The sequence below is a fragment of the Canis lupus genome, chromosome 16 (assembly GCF_003254725.2).
Source record: "Canis lupus dingo isolate Sandy chromosome 16, ASM325472v2, whole genome shotgun sequence".
In the NCBI taxonomy this organism is placed as follows: Eukaryota; Metazoa; Chordata; class Mammalia; order Carnivora; family Canidae; genus Canis; species Canis lupus.
This window is the reverse complement of record NC_064258.1, coordinates 24,330,231-24,348,734: the sequence shown is the minus strand read 5'-3', so window position 1 is coordinate 24,348,734 and position 18,504 is coordinate 24,330,231. Positions and strand designations below refer to the sequence as shown.

Sequence of the window (18,504 nt, the reverse complement as noted above, 5' to 3'; positions counted from 1 at the left end):
AAAGGGACATCTAGGCTGGAGTCATTGAAAAAGGCTTCCTGGACATTCAGTACCTGCTGGCTGAAGATGATGCCATCGGCGAACAGCAGGAAGCGCTCTGAAATCCCTGTGTTATTACTTGAAAAAGGCAGGAGTGGGACCCACAAGATTTCTTCTTGTTCTTGTCCCTTTGCAGCTGAATGAGGGCCGCACACTGGATATGGACCTTGTCTTTCTCTTTGACAACAGTAAAATCGCCTATGAGACTCAGATCTCCCCACGGCCCCAACCTGAAAGTGTCAGCTGTATTCGTAAGAACATCATTGGTTTTGTTTTGTTTTGTTTTGTTTTGTTTTGTTTTGATTAATCACTTGGGATGCCTGGGTGGCTCAGTCAGTTGGGTGTATGCCTCCAACTCAGGTAATGATCCCAAGGTTCTAGGATCGAGCCTCATGTCAGACCCTCTGCTTGGTGGGAGGCCTGCTTCTCCCTCGGCCTGCTGCTCCCCTTGCTTATGGTCACTCTCTCTGTCAAATAAAATATTTTCAAAAAATCACTACAGTGCTTGGGACAAGGTAGGAGGGAGAGACATGGACCAGGGGAGGGGGTCCACAACCAAGGAGATGAGCTTACCCAGTCCCTGGGCAGCCTTCATTACTTAGGACTTACGAGTAGCCCAGCCAAAAAAGAGGAAAGGAAGTCTTCAATTTCTATCTCAAGGTAGAACTTTAAGCACAGGACAGAGAATACTGCCTGTAAGCCTCTGAGCTTGATCGAATCAGAGGGCAAAGAGAGGGCTTGTGCTCTCTCGTGCTCTCTCTGTCAAATAAATAAAATCTTAAAAAAAAAAAAGAATAAAAGGATAAAGATATCAATGATCCAAAGTCTTAGTTCCAGACTTACTGCTTATTTCAGCATGTTCCAGGACTACTATTTGAAGCTGAATTTTTAGAAAACTACGTATGACCTTAAATGTTGTAAACATAAAGATTTCTGTTTAAAGCAGAAACAGATTTCTGCTTTAAACAGAAATCTTTTCTGTATACATGTGATTATTTGTACATGGTTCACAAAATGTTTCTTCAGATTGATAGGTATTGATTGGTACACACTTGTGCTGTTAATGGGGTACAAAAAATGGCCACGAGAGTAGCCAGGTCTAACCCCCAAAACCGCTCTGGAGTAGCATAGCAGTTCTACAACCATGCAGGGTAAAAGTACCAGTGACGTCATGAGGTAGGATGTGGTTCATGGTAGGGCAGTTATCCTCTGACAGTTGCCTATGTCTCTGTTCCAGTTCAAGAGCCCAAGAGGAACCTGTCTTTCTTCCAACTGAGGAAAGTGTGGGGCCAGGTCTGGCACAGCATCCAGACCCTGAAGGAAGACTGTAACCGGCTGCAGCAGGGACAGCGAGCTGCCATGTACTATGCCAGGCGGTTTGGGACTTAACTTATTTCAAATTGCTTGGTGGCTTTTGCCACAGGAAAGCAGCAGAGGCAGGGGCCCAGAAGCAATGGGAAGGAGAGACGAGAGAGACGCTGGTTTGGATGGGCAGGAAGTGGTCAGCTGGGCAGGGCTGAGGGAGGCCCTTTTAGACTTTAGGAGGTGAGTGAGGTTGGCTCATGGAGCAGGAGTGTAAACTGAGGGCTGGGCTGGCTGAACAAGGGGCAGAATTTGGAATGTGGAAAACCTCACCGCAATCGGGTCAGCAAAAACCCCCTGACTTCAGGCTCTCCAGGTCACTGGCCCTTTGTGTGGTATTGGCCTACTTCCAATTTTGCTGCGGAACCTCGTGCTAGCAGAGGGCTAGGAAACTATGATTAGAAGTGGCTGCTTATGTTATAATAATAATTAGAGTAGGGACCTGCCTCAGCGTTTGAGGTGGTTTTGTTATTGTACAGGACATGGTATTTGGATTGCAAAGATGCCCAAAGGCTGTTTCTTGTGGTCCCTGCAGGATGAATCTCCTTCGGAATAATAGCTGCCTCTCCAAGATGAAGAATTCTATGGCTTCCATGTCTCAGCAGCTCAAAGCCAAATTGGATTTCTTTAAAACCAGCATCCAGATTGACCTGGAGAAGTACAGTGAGCAAACTGAGTTTGGAATCAGTGAGTGTACTCTTTCTGCCATGAGCTTGGAGAGACCATTTCTTGCTTTCTTTTTTTTTTTTTTTTCTTCTTGAGGTTTCTTTTGTCTCTTACAATTGAGTTGTTTGTTTCTATTTTGTTTTTGTGGTGTTTTCATTTTGTTTTTTTCTTCCCCCCCTACAATTTTTTTTTCCAGCATCAGATAAACTTCTGCTGGCCTGGAGGGAAATGGAACAGGCCGTGGAGCTCTGTGGGCGGGTAGGACACTCAATTTAAATTCCTGTCCTTACAGAGGGGGGCTGAGGCTTCCCACTACCATTTCTCACTCTCTCCTCAAACACTAGGTCTGTTTGTATGTCCGGAATCAGGTTGTCCTCATCCTGCTTTCTGACCTTAACTAGGACTTGCTGGGGAAAAGGCCAGGTTGATATGCAGTACAGGGGCCCCCTCAATGGCAGATGTGGAAGCTATCTGGACCTGGTACAGATTTGAACAAGGAGCCAAATGCGAAGGATCCTTGTGGGAGGCCTAGACTTCTTCCTATTAGAAAGGGCCTTATATGAATAGTCAACACTCCATCCTGCCAGGGGTTTGGCCTATTTTGTTGGGACGCTAAATCCATAGAGAGAAGTCATCTAGGCATAAAGTCTTAGAACAGCAGAAATCCAGTACCCACTGAAAAATGTTAATTGTGAGGTAAGGGAAGTAAGTATGGCTTAGTGGACCTCACACAAATCAAAGACTGAATGCTCCAAGGCCTTTTCTGGACTTTTCATTTTCTGCTGAGAACTTGGGGAGGGACCTTCACTTCTGTGTCTTCACATCAGTTTCTATGCACCAATACTGACGTGTATGTATAAGGTGAGTATGATATAGATAATAACTCACCTAACCACAGAGGCAGTGAGTGTACACTGGCACTTATGTACATAAACTATGAAACACAGGCACCCAGGCCTCTCCACGTGGGATAGACAAAGGGGAGAAAGGAATACATATGGGGCATCTTCTTTGTTCTGGGCACCGGGCTGGATACTTTATACACCGTATCTTGTCTGGGCCCTAAAATGGCCTCATTAGAGGATTATTTTATGGCAGAGGAAACTGTAGCTCAGGGCTTAGGTGATTTGCCCACGGGGTCACACAGCCAGAAAGTGATAGACCTGAGATCCAAACTCAGGCCATCTGACTCCAAAGTCTGTATCCCTTCTAGCCGGTCAGTTGAGAGTCTTCAGTGAGTTTGGGAGGGCGACTTGCCCGCCAAATCCTGCACCTCAGAAGGCTCTTATTACGTCAGTTGACATGAGCACAGCTTTTTCATCAGGAGAATGAAGTGAAGCACCTGGTGGAACGCATGATGGCACTGCAGACGGACATCGTGGACCTGCAGAGGAGCCCGATGGGGCGGAAGCAGGGGGGGACGCTGGATGACCTGTGAGTACCAGCTGGCCAGTGGACCAACCCGCACACGCCCCAGCCAAGTTTCCATATGCGTCTGGGAATTGTCCAAGGGTGCAAGTGTGGTTATTATGGAAGCTGTAGGAGACCATTCTATAGAGAATGACCCTCTGGTGGAGCATATTGGCATGTTCCAGAGGAGTGCCAGGGATGAGCAAGGGCAAATCACCATCACTGTCAGCCTTCATTTCCATATCTATCGAGTGGCAAGAAGAACTGTCAGCCCTCACAGAGTTGTGATCAATTCAGATGACTCAGGTAGAGCAGGGGTTCAAAAACTGTAAAGGCTGTGATGGAAGCAGCCTTTGCCGTGGCTTCAGACATCACTGTTCATACCTCCTGCCGTGATCCAGTTGTGGCTCGAAGAGCAGAAAGTAGAACAGAGGAGGAGCCTCGCAGGGCTTAAGAGTTTGAATCCAGAAACTGTTCATTTGAGTCTCTATGAGGAATTTGGCCTTGGCTGTAGGGGGTGATAAGGTGTCCCCGCCAAGCCGTCTGACCTGAAGGGAATCAGACCTGAAGGGAAACACGGAGCTCCCAGGGTGCAGGTGGGTGGGCAGCAGACGAGTTGCATCACACACATGGGAGCTCTCACTTGGGCTCAGCAGGGTCCTCTGATGCCTTTACTAGAGTTCTCAGGACCAGAATCTCAAACGGGAAATCTCATGATCCGGATTCTGTGTTTTCTCCAATTATTTAACCCTTTATTCTCCTTTAGTTTTCAAATAAGTCACCTCTGAGAATGTCAGTCACTTTCACTGTGCCAAGGCTGGAAACGGTTAGGAGATTCTGTTGCCCTTGGGCTTGAGTTTCAAGGAGGCCGTTTGCTCTCCAGGTTATGGCACTGGAGTCACTATTGCAGAAGCCACGTGGACAGGAAATTCCAAGGGACAGAGTAGAAACTCACTTCCTTGAGACTCTTGCTCATTAAACCTTAGAGATGGTTCAGGTTTAATAATGAGGGCCATCGTTGCCTTGTTATAGGCATCACCTGGAATAGCTCCAGGGGTAATAATTCCCTCCAATCAAGGCGTAATGCCCATCTTCTATTTTTTAAAATTAATTTATTTTTTCATGAGAGAGAGAGAGGTAGGCAGATAGAGAAAGAAGCAGAGAAAGAAGCAGGCTTCATGCAGGGAGCCCGATGTGGGACTCAATCCAGGGACTCCAGGATCATGCCCTGGGCCAAAGGCGGGTGCTAAACCACTGAGCCACCCAGGCATTCCCTGTCTTGCTTCTAAAAGGCACTCATTGTACTGGCAGGAATTACCTACCTGGTGTTTTAAATGTATTTCTTCTTCCTGTGTTTCAGAGAAGAGCAGGCGAGGGAGCTTTATAGGAGGCTTAGGGAAAAGCCCAGAGGTAAGTGGGGCTTCTGTGGGCCATGGGTGCCTTGTTTTGTGAGGTGTGCAGCGTTGGCGCTCTGCTGGCCACCGGGAAGAACTGTGCAGCTCCTTCCCTCTTTCCAGACCAGCGAACTGATGGCGACAGTCAGGAGATGGTCCGGCTGCTCCTGCAGGCCATCCAAGGTTTTGAGAAGAAAGTGCGAGTGATTTATACGCAGCTCAGGTATCTGCCCTGACCTTCCTGCCCAAGGGTGGAATTCGGAGAAACTGCGAGGCCTCACATGAGGTCTTTTTCTGGCTCCCCTCTGACTTGCTTCACCTGGAGAAAATTTATCCACAGCTGCTGTCGGATTCCTAGTTACCAGGGATTGTGTTCTTCCACTTTCTCCAACCCCAGTGCCACTGGAGTTTGTCACATTTATTCTTTACAGTAAAACTGTGGTTTGTAAGCAGAAGGCTCTGGAACTGTTGCCCAAGGTGGAAGAAGTGGTGAGTTTAATGAACGAAGATGAGAAGACTGTTGTCCGGCTTCAGGAGAAGCGGCAGAAGGAGCTCTGGAACCTCCTGAAGATCGCTTGTGTGAGTGAGCCCCATGGCCAGGCCCTCAGCCCGCAGGCCTCTCAGGGCCTTTCCACCTCCTGCTGTCACCACCTCCATGGGAGACTACACAGCCCCTGACCGACCACTCATTTGCATTCCCCTCCTTTGGGATGTAGAGTGCCAGGGAGGCATCCCATGTTTGTAATTCTGCATGGGTGCCTTTCCTGTGGCCGCTGTAGGGAAGTATGCCACACAGTCTGGAGGCAAAGTCTGAAACCAAGGTGTTGATGGGGCTGGGGTCCCTCTGCAATCTCTAGGGGGACTCCTTCCTTGCTTCTATCATCTTCTGGTGGCCCCAGATGTTCCTTGGCTTGTGGGCCACATCACTCTTGTGTCTGCCTGTGTCTTCACAAGACCTTCTTCTCTATATCTGTCTTCTGGGTGTCTCATACAAGGACCCTTGCCATTGGATTTGGGTCCCAACTCAGTAGTCTGGGATAATCTCCTCTCAGGATCCTTAACTGTAGCTACAAAAACCCTTTTTCCAGTAAGGTCACATTCTGAGGTTCCCAGAGCTAGGACACAGACAGATCTTTTGGGGGACCTTCCTGCAGCCCAGTGCAGGGCATGTCTGCGTGACCTGGTCCATCCTCATCCGATCCTGTGCTGCTTAGTATTGTCACCTATGCTTTCGGTGCCCACTGTCTTACTGTAGCTGAGATTCTACTGCGTATTGCTCAGAAAATGGGACACAAGAAAAGAGCCCAAGGCAGAGAAGGCAAAGAGTCAGGTGGAAGCCATGGAAACGAGCTGATGAGAGAGAGAGAGACCCTACACTGTGCAGGCTGCAGAGAGGTTGCCTGGGATGACTGTGCGATTTAGTCACTGATAGTGCTTAAGAGCAAAGAGGAGAATGGGAAGATAGCTGTCGAAGGTGGAAGCAGGATGCAAGGGTGGTGTTTTTAAGATCATGGACTGGAGCAGGTTTGCAGGCCAAGCAGAAGGAGACGGTGCCCTGGGAGACTCACGGTAGCCAAGAGGTAGGAGACAGTTGAGTCACCCACATCCTGAGAACAATGGGGTGTCAGCATGATGAGCATGCGTGGAAGGATTGGCCTTGGGAAGGGGTGGGTGAGATTTCCTCCTGCAGGAAAGGAAGAAAAAAAGAAAGCGAAGACAAGGAGAGAAGATTTAGGAAGGAGAGGAAAGTTGAGGTCTTCCCAGCGATGGCTGATCTGCCATCTGCATTCACATGACATTTATTGAGTGTTGACTATATACCCAGGAGCCTAGGAATGTCATGAAAACTGGAGATAAAGGAGGAAAGCATGAAGCCCAACCCAGGAGCTTGCAGTCTGATGAGGGGCACACACAGGGAAGTGATCTTGAATTGGGGGCGGGAAGTGTCCATCAGCAGCTCGTGCTGTAAGCTGAGTGTAGTGTGCAAAGAGGAGCACCAGCTCCAGTCTTGGAGGTGAGGGAGGCACAGAGAACTTTCACAAGGAAGTGTTATTTCAGTTGAAGAATGAATAGGAGTTAGGTAGGTGCAGAGGACATTCCAGAGTGAAGACCTTGCTATTTCAGAGGCACAGGATATTGGCCTGAAGGAGTGGGTGTGTTCTGGGTGCTGCACGCAGAGTGGTGTGATGTGTGTGAAAAGCTGTCCTGTGGAATGGAATGGGGAGGCAAGCGCCAGCTTCTGCAGGCCACACTTTGTTTTGAAGGTATAGAAAACACCACAGAATTTATTTTTATCTTTCATGTTGCAGGAAGTTAAATATGGGAACAGTATGGTCATATCTGGGTTTTAGAGAAATCCCTCATGGCAGCTGGAGAACAGATCTGAGACTTCGACAGATCTCATCCCCAAGAGAGAGGGGCCACTCTGGCGGCTGGAGTCCTGGAGCCCCTGTGGAGCACAGGACAGGACAGAGGATGGGGTGCCCTCCTGCCATACTCACAGGCCCAGGCAGAGAAGATGGGGTGGACGGCTGGGTCTCTCCCTGGGTGACGTTCAGCAGGACTTGACTGACTGCTTGAAGCTGGACCTTGATGTTCAGCTGGAAGGAAGGATGTGGAACTGAAGCCCCACAGGCTTCAGCAAGGGTAGGAGCCAGGTGCATGAGGAGATGGTGAGGCCAAGAGATGAGAGTTTGGCCAGAGACATGGAGAGGGGAGGCGCATGAGTTGCTGAGAAGGTTGATAGTAGGTCGTGTCTGCAGGCTACAGGCCAGTGGAGCAGGGGCCACTGGTCAGCCTGACTGAGGTGGAGTGGCTGCAGCAGCCAGCAGACGGCTGGCGGTGGTACTTGGAACATCTTGGTTTTCCTTTCAGCCATCGCACAGATGATGCGATTCCCAACCTTTTTTGTGGGTCTCAGACTTCTATGTGGAAAAGCAAGACGACCTCTGTCTTAATTTCCTTGTGAGAATTTGTTAAGCAACCAGATTAATGAATAAAGCCTATGAATACAGGTACTCAAATCTCCCTATATTGAGAATATTTAGGGTGCCTGGGAGGCTCAGTCAGGGAAGCATATCTGCCTTCGGCTCAGGTCATGATCTCAGAGTCCTGGATCAAGCTCACGGGTTCCCTGTTCAGCATGGAATCTGCTTCTTTCTCTCCCTCTGCTGCTCCCCCTGCTTGTGCTCTCATACTTTTGTGCACTCTCTCGCAAATAAATAAAATCTTTTTTTTTTAAACAACCTTCTATCAAAAAGATAGATATAGATAGATTTTCTAAGCCAAAATGCAAACTGTGGTCATGAGTAGGGTTGTTGACCAATAACTTGTAGGAATACCTAGTGTCCTGTGACCAGTTGTTTCCTGAGAAAATACCATTGTGTGAATGCAAAATTGGGATCATCCCTTTGCTCCAAAATTCCATTGACTTTCTTTTGCTTTTGTCCTTTAGAGCAAAGTCCGTGGTCCTGTCAGCGGCAGCCCAGACAGCATGAATGCCTCTCGCCTTAGTCACTCTGGTCAGCTGCTGGCTCAGCCTTCACCAGCCCCCAGCAGCTTGCCCGAGGCCATCAAGAAAAGGTAGGTCACTGATCAGCACCTGGTGTGTTAGCCATGGGCGCTTCGGGAGGTTGTGGGAATGGAAATGCGTGTTTATCCTTGATAGATGGGTTCGTCTATCTAGTGATCTTGTCCATGTTTTTCTTTGTGTTTGTTAATACGCTAGGCAAATGTGGTGTTTTATTCTCCTAGTCCCTTGTAACTTGCTAACTAAGTACTTTTCTTGTTTGAGGCCTGGATTACTAATTGCTTAATGAGGATATTGAAAGTGCTAGTCAGTCACATACTATAATACAGTCCTGTCAGCCATCATCTGTTATTCAAAACCAGATTCCCCCCAGGGAGTACATCATCCAAACCCCATCATCCTGGCCAAACCCCATCATCCTGCCTCCTCCCTCTCGCCCCCCACCACTCTGAGTTACCAAGCTGTGGTTTTCCTCCTGCTGCCTGTCCTCACCCCCACTCCTGTCACCTGGGCCACTGCCACCGAGGTGGTGAACAGAGCATTTCAGCTCTTTCTGCAAAGTCTTTGGCCTCCCTGCTTCCTGTCCAGTACTGCCTCCAAGCCCTCTCTGGTCAAAGGAGTCCTCCCAAAATATGATTTGATCAGGTTATATTTTTGGCCAGTGACTTTGACTTGTAGTGGCTTCCCACTCCCCTGGAGGATCCAAGCTGAGCCTTTTCAGATGTATGTGGCCACCCAGAGCCACTCTCCAGGCTGACCCCCTGTTCCTTACAAACTCCTGGCCTAGCCCACTGGTTCTGAAAGTCTGATCCAGAGCAGCAGTGTCAGCAGCATCTGGGTACTTGTTAGAAATGCAGATGCTGAGTCAGCTGCTCAGGGGTGGGCCCAGCAGGCAGCTTTTCAGAAGCCTTGGCTGGTTGCTGATGCATAGGGAAGTTCCAGAACCTCTGGCCGGTGTCCTGCCCTGAGAGGTCCTCCCATCTGCAGGACGCATCTGCTTCCCCCCACCCCCCGCAGTGCCCTGACCACTCACACACCCAGCTCTCTTCTTGGACCGCCTGTGGGTGCTTTTGTTTCTGGTATGTTCCCACGCAGTTTCTTCAACATCTTCTATGTGTCAGGATTTAGGCACTGGCGATGGTAAAGCCATTGCTGTGACCTAATATTCAGACATAGAAAATAGATGAATGATTATCTAGGGCAGGTAAAGCGGGGAAGGGGAAAGGGCTGATAAGGGGTACAAGGTTTCTTTTTGGATGATGAAAATGTTTTAAAACTAGATAATTGTAAAGATTGTGTTAATTCTATAAATATACTAAAACTATCAAATTATACACCTTAAATGGGTGAACTTTATGGTATGTAAATTACATCTCAGTAAAGCAGTTTTAAAAATCCTGCTCTGTGCTTGGGGAGTTCATAGTCTATACTGTGGTGGTACTTCATTGTACATGACCTTAGATTCTTAACTTTCTCCCCAACCTCCTGTGAGCCTGAGGATGGTAACCAGGTCCTCTGCCTCTTACGTTGCCCTTTGGAGCTGGCACCGAGCCTTCAATCCAGTCAGTAGCCATGCAGAAGGAGCCAAGCAAAAATGTGGCCTGCACTCCTTCCATCAGAGTGTCGTGCTTCCCAAAGTGAGCAGAATTCCAGGGCACTGTCCTCCTGGATTTGGCATATTCCCTCCAGTGATATCCTTGTAGCTCTGGAAAAGCCGTCCTGGGAGCACAGGTTGCCTCTATGTCACGGAGCTGAAGTTGGAATAGGACAGTGGCTTATCATATTCTCCCCTTCCTCCCCACAGCCGTTCTTGACAGGACAGGTGCATTTCTTATCATAGAAAAGAGAGAGCAGATTAAATGAAATCAGTTCCTAGAACATGCTTTTTCACAGATCTCAAGGAACTGTGGAAATTGTGAAATAACTTAGTTTATATCATCTTTTTTCTATTTCAAAAATTGGAAAATAGGTGATTTGTGAGATATCTTCAGATTTTGGCAGTTTGGAGGGAATTACATTCAGCTATCTAGTTAAGTCAGAAAGAACTTATTTACTTCTAACTTTTATATTAAAAAGAGATCTATTTTTTTCACATTGTGAATGGTAATGCTTATTTTTGACTGGGCGTGGGCTTCTGAAAAGTGTTTAACAAGACGAATGAGATTACTAGTAGGACATGGTGCTTTAAGACAGCATCCAAGTAATTGTAATTTAATTTAAAAAATATTGTCAAAAGCTCTGTAATTTATTTCCTAAACAATAGTATTATCTCTGAAAAATCATGCTGAGCATTTTCTAATAATGTGATCATTTTCTTTAGTGAAGAACTGGTGGCTGAAGCACATACTCTCTGCACCCAGCTAGAAAATGCAATGCAAGACACCATCAAAGAACAGGACCAGAGTTTGAGGGTAATGGGCTGTGTGAATCCTAGCTATTCCATATCCTTCCTTTCCATGGCACACCAGAAAAAGCAAAAGCAAAAGCAATCCAGCTTGTCCTCTGTTCAGTAAACGCTTATGCTTTTCTAGTACCTATTTATTATTATATATAGTAAAGCTAACAATTACTGAATGGGTACAAGTATTTTACGTGCATTATTTCATTTAATCCTTGTAACACTTTGTAACACTTAATTTTTACCAGGAAGGTAAGATCATTCTAAGAAGGTCTTTCTCTCCCTGCGGTGTCTGTAGCACTGCTGGGCGTCTGCGTGTGTGGGGTGCTGTGTCAGACTCTGGGGATGAAACAAGAACCTGTCACAGCCCCACCTCTCCGGGACTCAGACCTTAAGTAGGCCGTACTAGTTAGAGTGAAGCTCACCTGATAAAAAGCTAGTCAAGGCACAGGTACATTTTAAAGCAAAGCTCAGGTTGCTGAGAGGACTCTGAGTCATTCCTCAGATTTTTAAAAGGCCCTCTCCTGCCCAGCCAGTGACCTGCAAGCCTCCCCCTAACTTTTCAGCTGTCAGGAGAATCAGATGAGATACCACTGCTGATTGTAATCACTTCCTGTTTATTCAAGTGTCCTGTCTCCAGTTTGGGGAGACATTCGTCCTCCTCCTGACGGTATATTTTGAGCAGTTCACTGCTGGTTTGCACTTCTGCCAGAGGAAAAGGAAGTCTCCTCAGGCCATGTCATCAGGGAGGATTGAAAATGGGTACTGAGCTTAGCTCTTGATACCACCTACCCACAGTTGGGCAAAAATAAGTGCTGTGAGCCACAGGGAATACTAAAACTTCCCGTCTTCTTTCCATAGTCACAGAATCTGAGGGACTTCGAGCTAGGCCAAAGGAAAGTTCCTGTATGGTTTTGAAAAATGTAGTTTTAGCTCAAGAGTAGCCTGCAATAACAAGACTGCTATTAATGAGAGGATTTAAATTCCCTTCTAAATTGTGCTGGTTGCCTCCTGAGGAAGACAAACAGCCTGAAGTGCATTGGTGACCACTGTATTTTTAACATGCCTGTTGACTTTCAGTCTCTAGACTGGAGCTGGTTACAGACGGAAGAAGAGCAGAATAGCCTGGAACAGGCCTCCTGACTGTGTGGGTGGCCTTGACCTGAGGCCTGATGGGGCTGCCTGGCCTGAGGCCCTCCCGCGGTGGCCCCTGCTATAACAGTGTCCCAGGAGTCTTCAGCACCTGGACAAAGATCTTCTCACTTCCCCAGGAGTTGTGACATTTACAACAGGCCAGGGGTGTGGCCCTCTGTGGGCACTACCAGCAACTTGTCTGCACACTGGAAGTCCTCCATCACAGAGGCTCAGCAAACACTGATGCCAGGCGTGAGCATTTGGGGAGACCAAGCCACTTCCTCTGCTCCAAAAAAATGCTCAAAGTACTTGCCCCACAGACCACTGGACAACTGTCTCACGTGACTCTTTCAGGACAAAGTATGCAAGACACTCGATGTCAGTCTGTCCTCTCCTGACCCCTCCTGATCGTCAGAGGCCCTGATCCACCTGTCCTCACAACTAGCGTTTCACCTGGACTCGGAAGCAGACAGACTTTTAGATCATAGACTCGGCCTGGCCCCATCCTTTCTCTTCATCTTTTCATTTCACTGCTGCTAAAATTTCCCTTTTCCTGACTACGTTGGTGGTTGTGCACCTTCAGCAAGGTTATAGGTGAATACCAGCTCTCCTCATCCATGGTCCTTTCAGCCACAGAGTGACTCGCTAGAGCCAGGGCAGGAGAGCAGCTTCCTTCCTTCGGGTTCCAGATTCCACCAAGGAGTGTGTCATTGTGGGGAAGAAAAAGAAAAGGGTATCTGTCGGCCCCATGTCTGCTGATCACTGTACCCACACCTGTCCTTGCTCAGACACATCTGTGTGGGGTGGTGGTGGGACAGGGGAGTTCCTGCTTCTTGTATCAGCTAGCAGTATTATTAAATCGATTTATTTAAAAAAATAGTTTCTATATTTTGTAACATAACTCAAACATTGGTATTGGGTTCCACAATCTATTTTTACAATATTTATGTTTAGGATTTAGGAACTCAAAAACCAACTTAATGGAAGGTGTCATAAAATTGAATAGTACATGGATCAGATGGTGCCATATAGCACTAGCACTGCTTCTTTGACATTTTACAACTTCTTTATATTAAATCAGGAATACAAAACGAGTTCAGATGATCAAAAATAGGCAAGTTTGGTCAGAAATAAGTTGGAATAGGAGAGTTTAACAAACTGGCTTCCATGGAAACCATACAAAGGGTTTCATGGCCAAGCAAGTTTAGGAAATGCTTCATGCTTTAATTCTCTTGGAGATTCACATGGTACCCTAGCATATTAAAGTTTCTGAGAGTCCTGTAGTAAACTGACTTCACTGTATAAATCTGTTTACCAAACACATTTGACAACAGAGCCTTTTCTACCCCCCCCCCCCCTTGTGTGAGCGTAACATTTTTTAACATCCCAAAGAGCTAGAGTTGGATACAGCATGATTTTGGAAACACTGGTGAGGAGCACAGTGGGAAAGAAGTCCAGAAAGACAGGCTGGGATGACACCAGACTGGGGAGGGAAGGAATGTTGGCCTAAGGGTTATGGACCTACAGGCAGCCAGGAGTCACTGAAGAATTTTGAGTAAGAAAATGACATCACCAAAGCAATGGCTTAAAATGACTAACGTAACTGGTATATGCTACTTGATTAAAAAAGTGAAAAGTCTGGAGGTCGGACTTCTGCTTCCAAGATGATGAAATAGATGTACTTTCCCCAGTCTTTCCCTTAAGCATAACTAAAATCCTTCACCGTTGTCTATAAACAAGTATAAGAAGTCGCTGAAAGGTAGAAGGCGACAGACCAGCTAGGGACCTTGGACCTGAGGAGTGAGGTGGTGGTGAGTTCCCTGGGTTTTCCTTTTGCCTTATCAGTCCCCAACTGGGTGTGGGAAAACTAACAGCAGGCACAACTAAAGAGCCTGCTCCCTCTAGTGGTACTAGGTTCCCAGGGCTGCTGTAACAAATTCTACCCACCGCACAGCTTTAAGCAACAGAAATCTGTTCTCACAGTTGGAGGCTAGAATCAAAGTGCTGACAGGACAGCACTTCCTCCAAAGACTGCAGAGAGAGTCTTTCCTTTGCTTCCTCTGGCTTCTGATGAGTCCAGGTGATCCTACACTTGTGGCCACATCTCTGCCTTCATGGTCATATTGCCACTTTGTCTTCTACCCGTCAAATCTCCCCTGTGGGCCTATTATTAGAACACTTGTGACTGAATTTAGGGCTGGTCTGGATAATCTAGGATAAGCTCCTCTCCTCAAGACCCTTAATGTAATGACATGCTTTGCCATGTAAGGCAATATTCACAGATTCTGGGTTTAAGATCCACGTTTCTTTCAGCGGGGACCACCATATAACCCAGTACAATCCACCACCCAGCCCCTCAAAATCCATACTCCTCCCCTATGTAAAATATTCGCCCCATCTCAGCATCCCCAAAAGTCTCAACCCATTACAGAACCAACTCCATGACAAAAATCTAAATGTCAACTCAGAAGTCCTGAATTTCATTATCTACAGCTCATTTGGGGAGACTTGGCATGATCATCCTGAGTCAAAAATCTTCCATCTATGGATCTGTGAAACCAGAAAACAAGTTACCGTTACAGCTCCTAAGATACAAAGGTGAGATATGCATATAATAGATACTCCCAATCTAGAAGAATGAAGGAGTCACCAGTCCCAAGCAAGCTTAAAATCCAGCTAGGTAAATTTCGTTAGGTTTCAAGTCTTGAAAATCCTCTGTCACTTGGCGGCTCTGCCCATGGGGCCCAAGCCAACTTCATGGCCTCTTGAGTTTGTGCCTGCAGTGACTCATAGGCATCCGCTTCTGTGCCTGCTCCTCTAGCCTCTGCCTTTGTATCCAAGTGTGTGCCCTCAGAATCATTCTTTTTCTTGAAGGCTAGCATATTTTAAAACTGAGTGACTCTATCAACCATTCCCAGCCTGCAGAGTTTTGGAAGTCTAACAGACATCTCTTCATCCTCTCTCTACCCCTCTTAGTCCGACCTGATTTCTGTGCTATTCTCAAAGATTTTGCAGGTCTCCTGTGTATGTTCTGAGAGTCCATACCATTAGATAAAAGGTCCACAGATCTTGCTTAGGCAACCCCATCACTATTCCTGGCTTCTGCTGAGATGATTGGGTCTATAAGTCACACACATACTCTTTTCAGTGAAAGGTTGTCTGGTTGCATCCTTGGTCTGCTCTCCAGAGGATGTTTTACCAATAGTGAATTTCTTAATTTTAGCACCCTTTGCAATCTGGTTAGGCTGAAAACCTTGAAAATCATCAAGTGCTTTTTTTTTTTTTCCTTCTTCTTCTTCTAGACCTTTCTTCATTTCCTTCCTTTTGTATTTTACTGTAAGTTGCAATGAGAAATCAGGCTACACCTTCAACACTTTGCTTGGAAATTAAGCAGCTAAACATCCAGGTTCATTGCCTACAAGTTTTGCTTTCCACATAATGGCAGACCATAATTCAGCTAAGTAACATACATATTTCTACCAACACTCTATTGATGATGATATATGTATTCTCGAAAATGGTAGAAGCTTTATCTACCATGCTCGTCACTTTCTGAGCCCTCATCAATGTCTTTAATGTCTCCAAATAAAATTAAAAGTATGGATAAATACAATAGACTTTCCTTTTCTGGAGTTTTCTAAATTATGTTTGATGTCACCTGGATGGCTCAATCAGTTAAGCCTCTGCCTTTGGCTTGAGTCATGATCCCAGAGTCCCAGGATCGAGCCCCAAATTGGGCTCCCTGTTCAGTGAGGACTCTGCTTCTCCCTCTCCCCCATCTCTCACTCTCCATTTTTTTTTTTATTTATTTATGATAGAGAGAGAGAGAGAGAGGCAGAGACACAGGCAGAGGGAGAAGCAGGCTCCATGCACTGGGAGCCCGATGTGGGATTCAATCCCGGGTCTCCAGGATCGCGCCCCGGGCCAAAGGCAGGCACCAAACCGCTGCGCCACCCAGGGATCCCCTCTCACTCTCCATTTTTAAAAGACCCAACTATATGCTGCCTACAGGAATCTCAGTTCAAATATAATGATTGAAGCGTGTTGAAAGTAAAAGGATGAAAAAGATACACCATGCAAACACTAATCAAAAGAATGTAGGAATGACTACATTACTATTGGAGATTAAAAAAAAAAAAAAAAGACCAGGGACAGAGAGGAACATTACAATAATAAATTGCAGTAATCCACCAAAAACATAGCAATCCTAAGTCTTAATGTACCAAACAACAGAGCTGCAAAACATGTGAAGCAAAAACCAACAGAACTGCAAGGTGAGATAAATCCACAATCAGTTGGAATTGTATTTCTCAACAATTCATAGAACTACATATAAAATGAGCAATACATAAAGAATAAAGAAGAACTCAATGCTATCAACCAACAGGACCGCATCAACAATTTTAGAGCACACCTCCAACAATGGCAGAGTATTCATTCCTTTCAATTACCCAGGGAACATATACAAAGATAGACCAAATCTTGGGTCATAAAACAAACCTCAACACATTTATAAGCACTGATGTCATACAGAGTGTGTTCTCTGATCACAATGGAATCAAACTAGAAATTAGTAACAGATAACTGGAAGGGCACCGGGTTCACAGTTGGTTGGGTTTCAGCTCAGGTCATGATCGCAGGGTCATGATCTCAGCATTGTGAGATTGAGCTCCATGTTGAGGTCCATGCTCAGCACAGTCTGCTTGGGATTTTCTCTCCCTCTCTCCTCTGCCCCCCACCTCCCTTTGCTCACTTGCTTACTCTCTCTCTGAAATAAATAAATCTGAAAAGGAAAAGGAAAAGGAAAAGGAAGGAAGGAAGGAAGGAAGGAAGGAAGGAAGGAAGGAAGGAAGGAAGGAAGGAAGGAAGGAGAAAAGAAAAAAGAAAGAAAGAAAAGAAAAGAAAGAAAGAAAGAAAGAAAGAAAGAAAGAAAGAAAGAAAGAAAGAAAGAAAGAAAGAAAGAAGAAAGAAAGAAGAAAGAGGGATCCCTGGGTGGCGCAGCGGTTTGGCGCCTGCCTTTGGCCCAGGGCGTGATCCTGGAGACCCGGGATCGAATCCCACGTCGGGCTCCCGGTGCATGGAGCCTGCTTCTCCCTCTGCCTATGTCTCTGCCTCTCTCTCTCTCTCTCTGTGACTATCATAAATAAATAAAAAATAAAAATTAAAAAAAAAAAAAAGAAAGAAGAAAGAAAGAAAGAAAGAAAGAGAAAGAAAGAAAGAAAAGAAAGAGTTAAAATTTGTGGCACACAGCTAAAGTTTTGAAAGAAATGTATAACACTAAGAGTACTTTAGAAAAGAAGGACCTCTCAAACAAATAATCTAAGCTCTCACTTCCAGGACTTACAAAAAAAAGAGAGCAAAATAAACAAAAGCAGAACAGCAAAACAATAAAGATAAAATAATAAATTGATTAAAAGGAAAACAAAAAGATAATATCTAAACAATAAGATGGTGGGTGGCCAGGTGGCTCAGTGGGTTAAGCATCCAACTCTTGATTTTGGCTCAGGTCATGATCTCAGGGTCCTCAGATTGAGTCCTGCACAGGCTCCACACTCAGCAGTGAGTCTAGTTGAGGATTCTCTCTCTTTCTCTCCCTCTGCCCCTCCCCCTACTCATGTGCATGTGTATGCGTTCTCTGTCTCTCTCTCTTTCTCTCTCTCAAATAAGTAAATCTTTTTAAAAAAATAACAAGGGCACCTGTGTGGCTCAATGGATGAGCATCTGGCTTTGGCTCAGGTCATGATCCTGGGGTCCTGGGGTTGAGTTCTGCATTAGGCTCCCTGCAGGGAGCCTGCTTCTCCCTCTGCCTGTGTCTCTGCCTCTCTCTCTATCTCTCATGAATAAATACATCTTTAAAAAGCAAACAGCTCCTCCATGGGCACATTGTGGGCGTTGAAGGAGCCCCTTGCCTTCCTGCGAGCTCTGGAACTGATAACTTTCAAATCATTCTGAAAACCTACGAATTTGACCTGAGATTTTTTTTTTTTTAAGATTTTGTTTTATTTACTCATGAGAGATACAGAGCAAGAGAGAGAGGCAGAGACACAGGCAGAGGGAGAAGCAGGCTTCATGCAAGGAGCCTGACGTGGGACTCAATCCCGGGTCTCCAGGATCACACCGTGGGCTGCAGGCAGCGCTAAACCGCTGTGCCACCAGGGCTGCCCCTTGACCTGAGATTGAGAACAGCTGGAATGCTACAGAGAGAGGAGTTTGCGCTTCTAACAAGGTAGGAAGGTGGAAAAAAAAAAAAAAATCCAGTGGGGGAGGGGCCCCGCGAGTGACGAAAGCCTCCAGGACAGGAAAGCCCGGCCCTGGAGAAGTGGAACTTTAAAACTCTGCACCAGATTCTTCCCGGATGGAAAGGTGCTCAGCAGGGAAATCAGGCAGAACCGCAGGAGGGGCAGTGGAGCCTCCAGTCTCCCAGAGTCACTAACAGAGGAAGTGCCCCCGAGGGGAGCGTGCACCACAGACTGCAGGCCAAGCACTGTAAAGGGCTGGAGCACACCTGGCGGGGCCTTGGGAAGCTGCTCAGGCGGGGGCTGCGCCCTGCTGCCTTCCGGAGCCAGGGCCCC

General features: G+C 46.4%; 1 protein-coding gene across 5 annotated transcripts in view; it reads left to right on the top strand.

Annotated features, from left to right (window-relative positions):
* IKBKB (inhibitor of nuclear factor kappa B kinase subunit beta) overlaps positions 1-12,809 on the top strand; it is a 60,382-nt gene extending 47,573 nt beyond the window's left edge. For 4 of the 5 annotated variants that reach the window (XM_035699884.2, XM_035699887.2, XM_035699886.2 and 1 more), the window contains 11 exons: positions 176-290; positions 1,277-1,400; positions 1,937-2,088; positions 2,264-2,325; positions 3,380-3,501; positions 4,838-4,887; positions 4,995-5,094; positions 5,303-5,450; positions 8,326-8,453; positions 10,721-10,811; positions 11,879-12,809. In XM_035699884.2, the coding sequence (XP_035555777.1) occupies positions 176-290; positions 1,277-1,400; positions 1,937-2,088; positions 2,264-2,325; positions 3,380-3,501; positions 4,838-4,887; positions 4,995-5,094; positions 5,303-5,450; positions 8,326-8,453; positions 10,721-10,811; positions 11,879-11,941 (1,155 nt within the window). In that variant the 3' untranslated portion in view covers positions 11,942-12,809. The remainder of the gene's footprint in view (positions 1-175; positions 291-1,276; positions 1,401-1,936; positions 2,089-2,263; positions 2,326-3,379; positions 3,502-4,837; positions 4,888-4,994; positions 5,095-5,302; positions 5,451-8,325; positions 8,454-10,720; positions 10,812-11,878) is intronic. The other variant, XM_025441230.3, reaches the window with a different exon arrangement.
* The last annotated feature ends 5,695 nt before the right edge of the window (positions 12,810-18,504 follow it).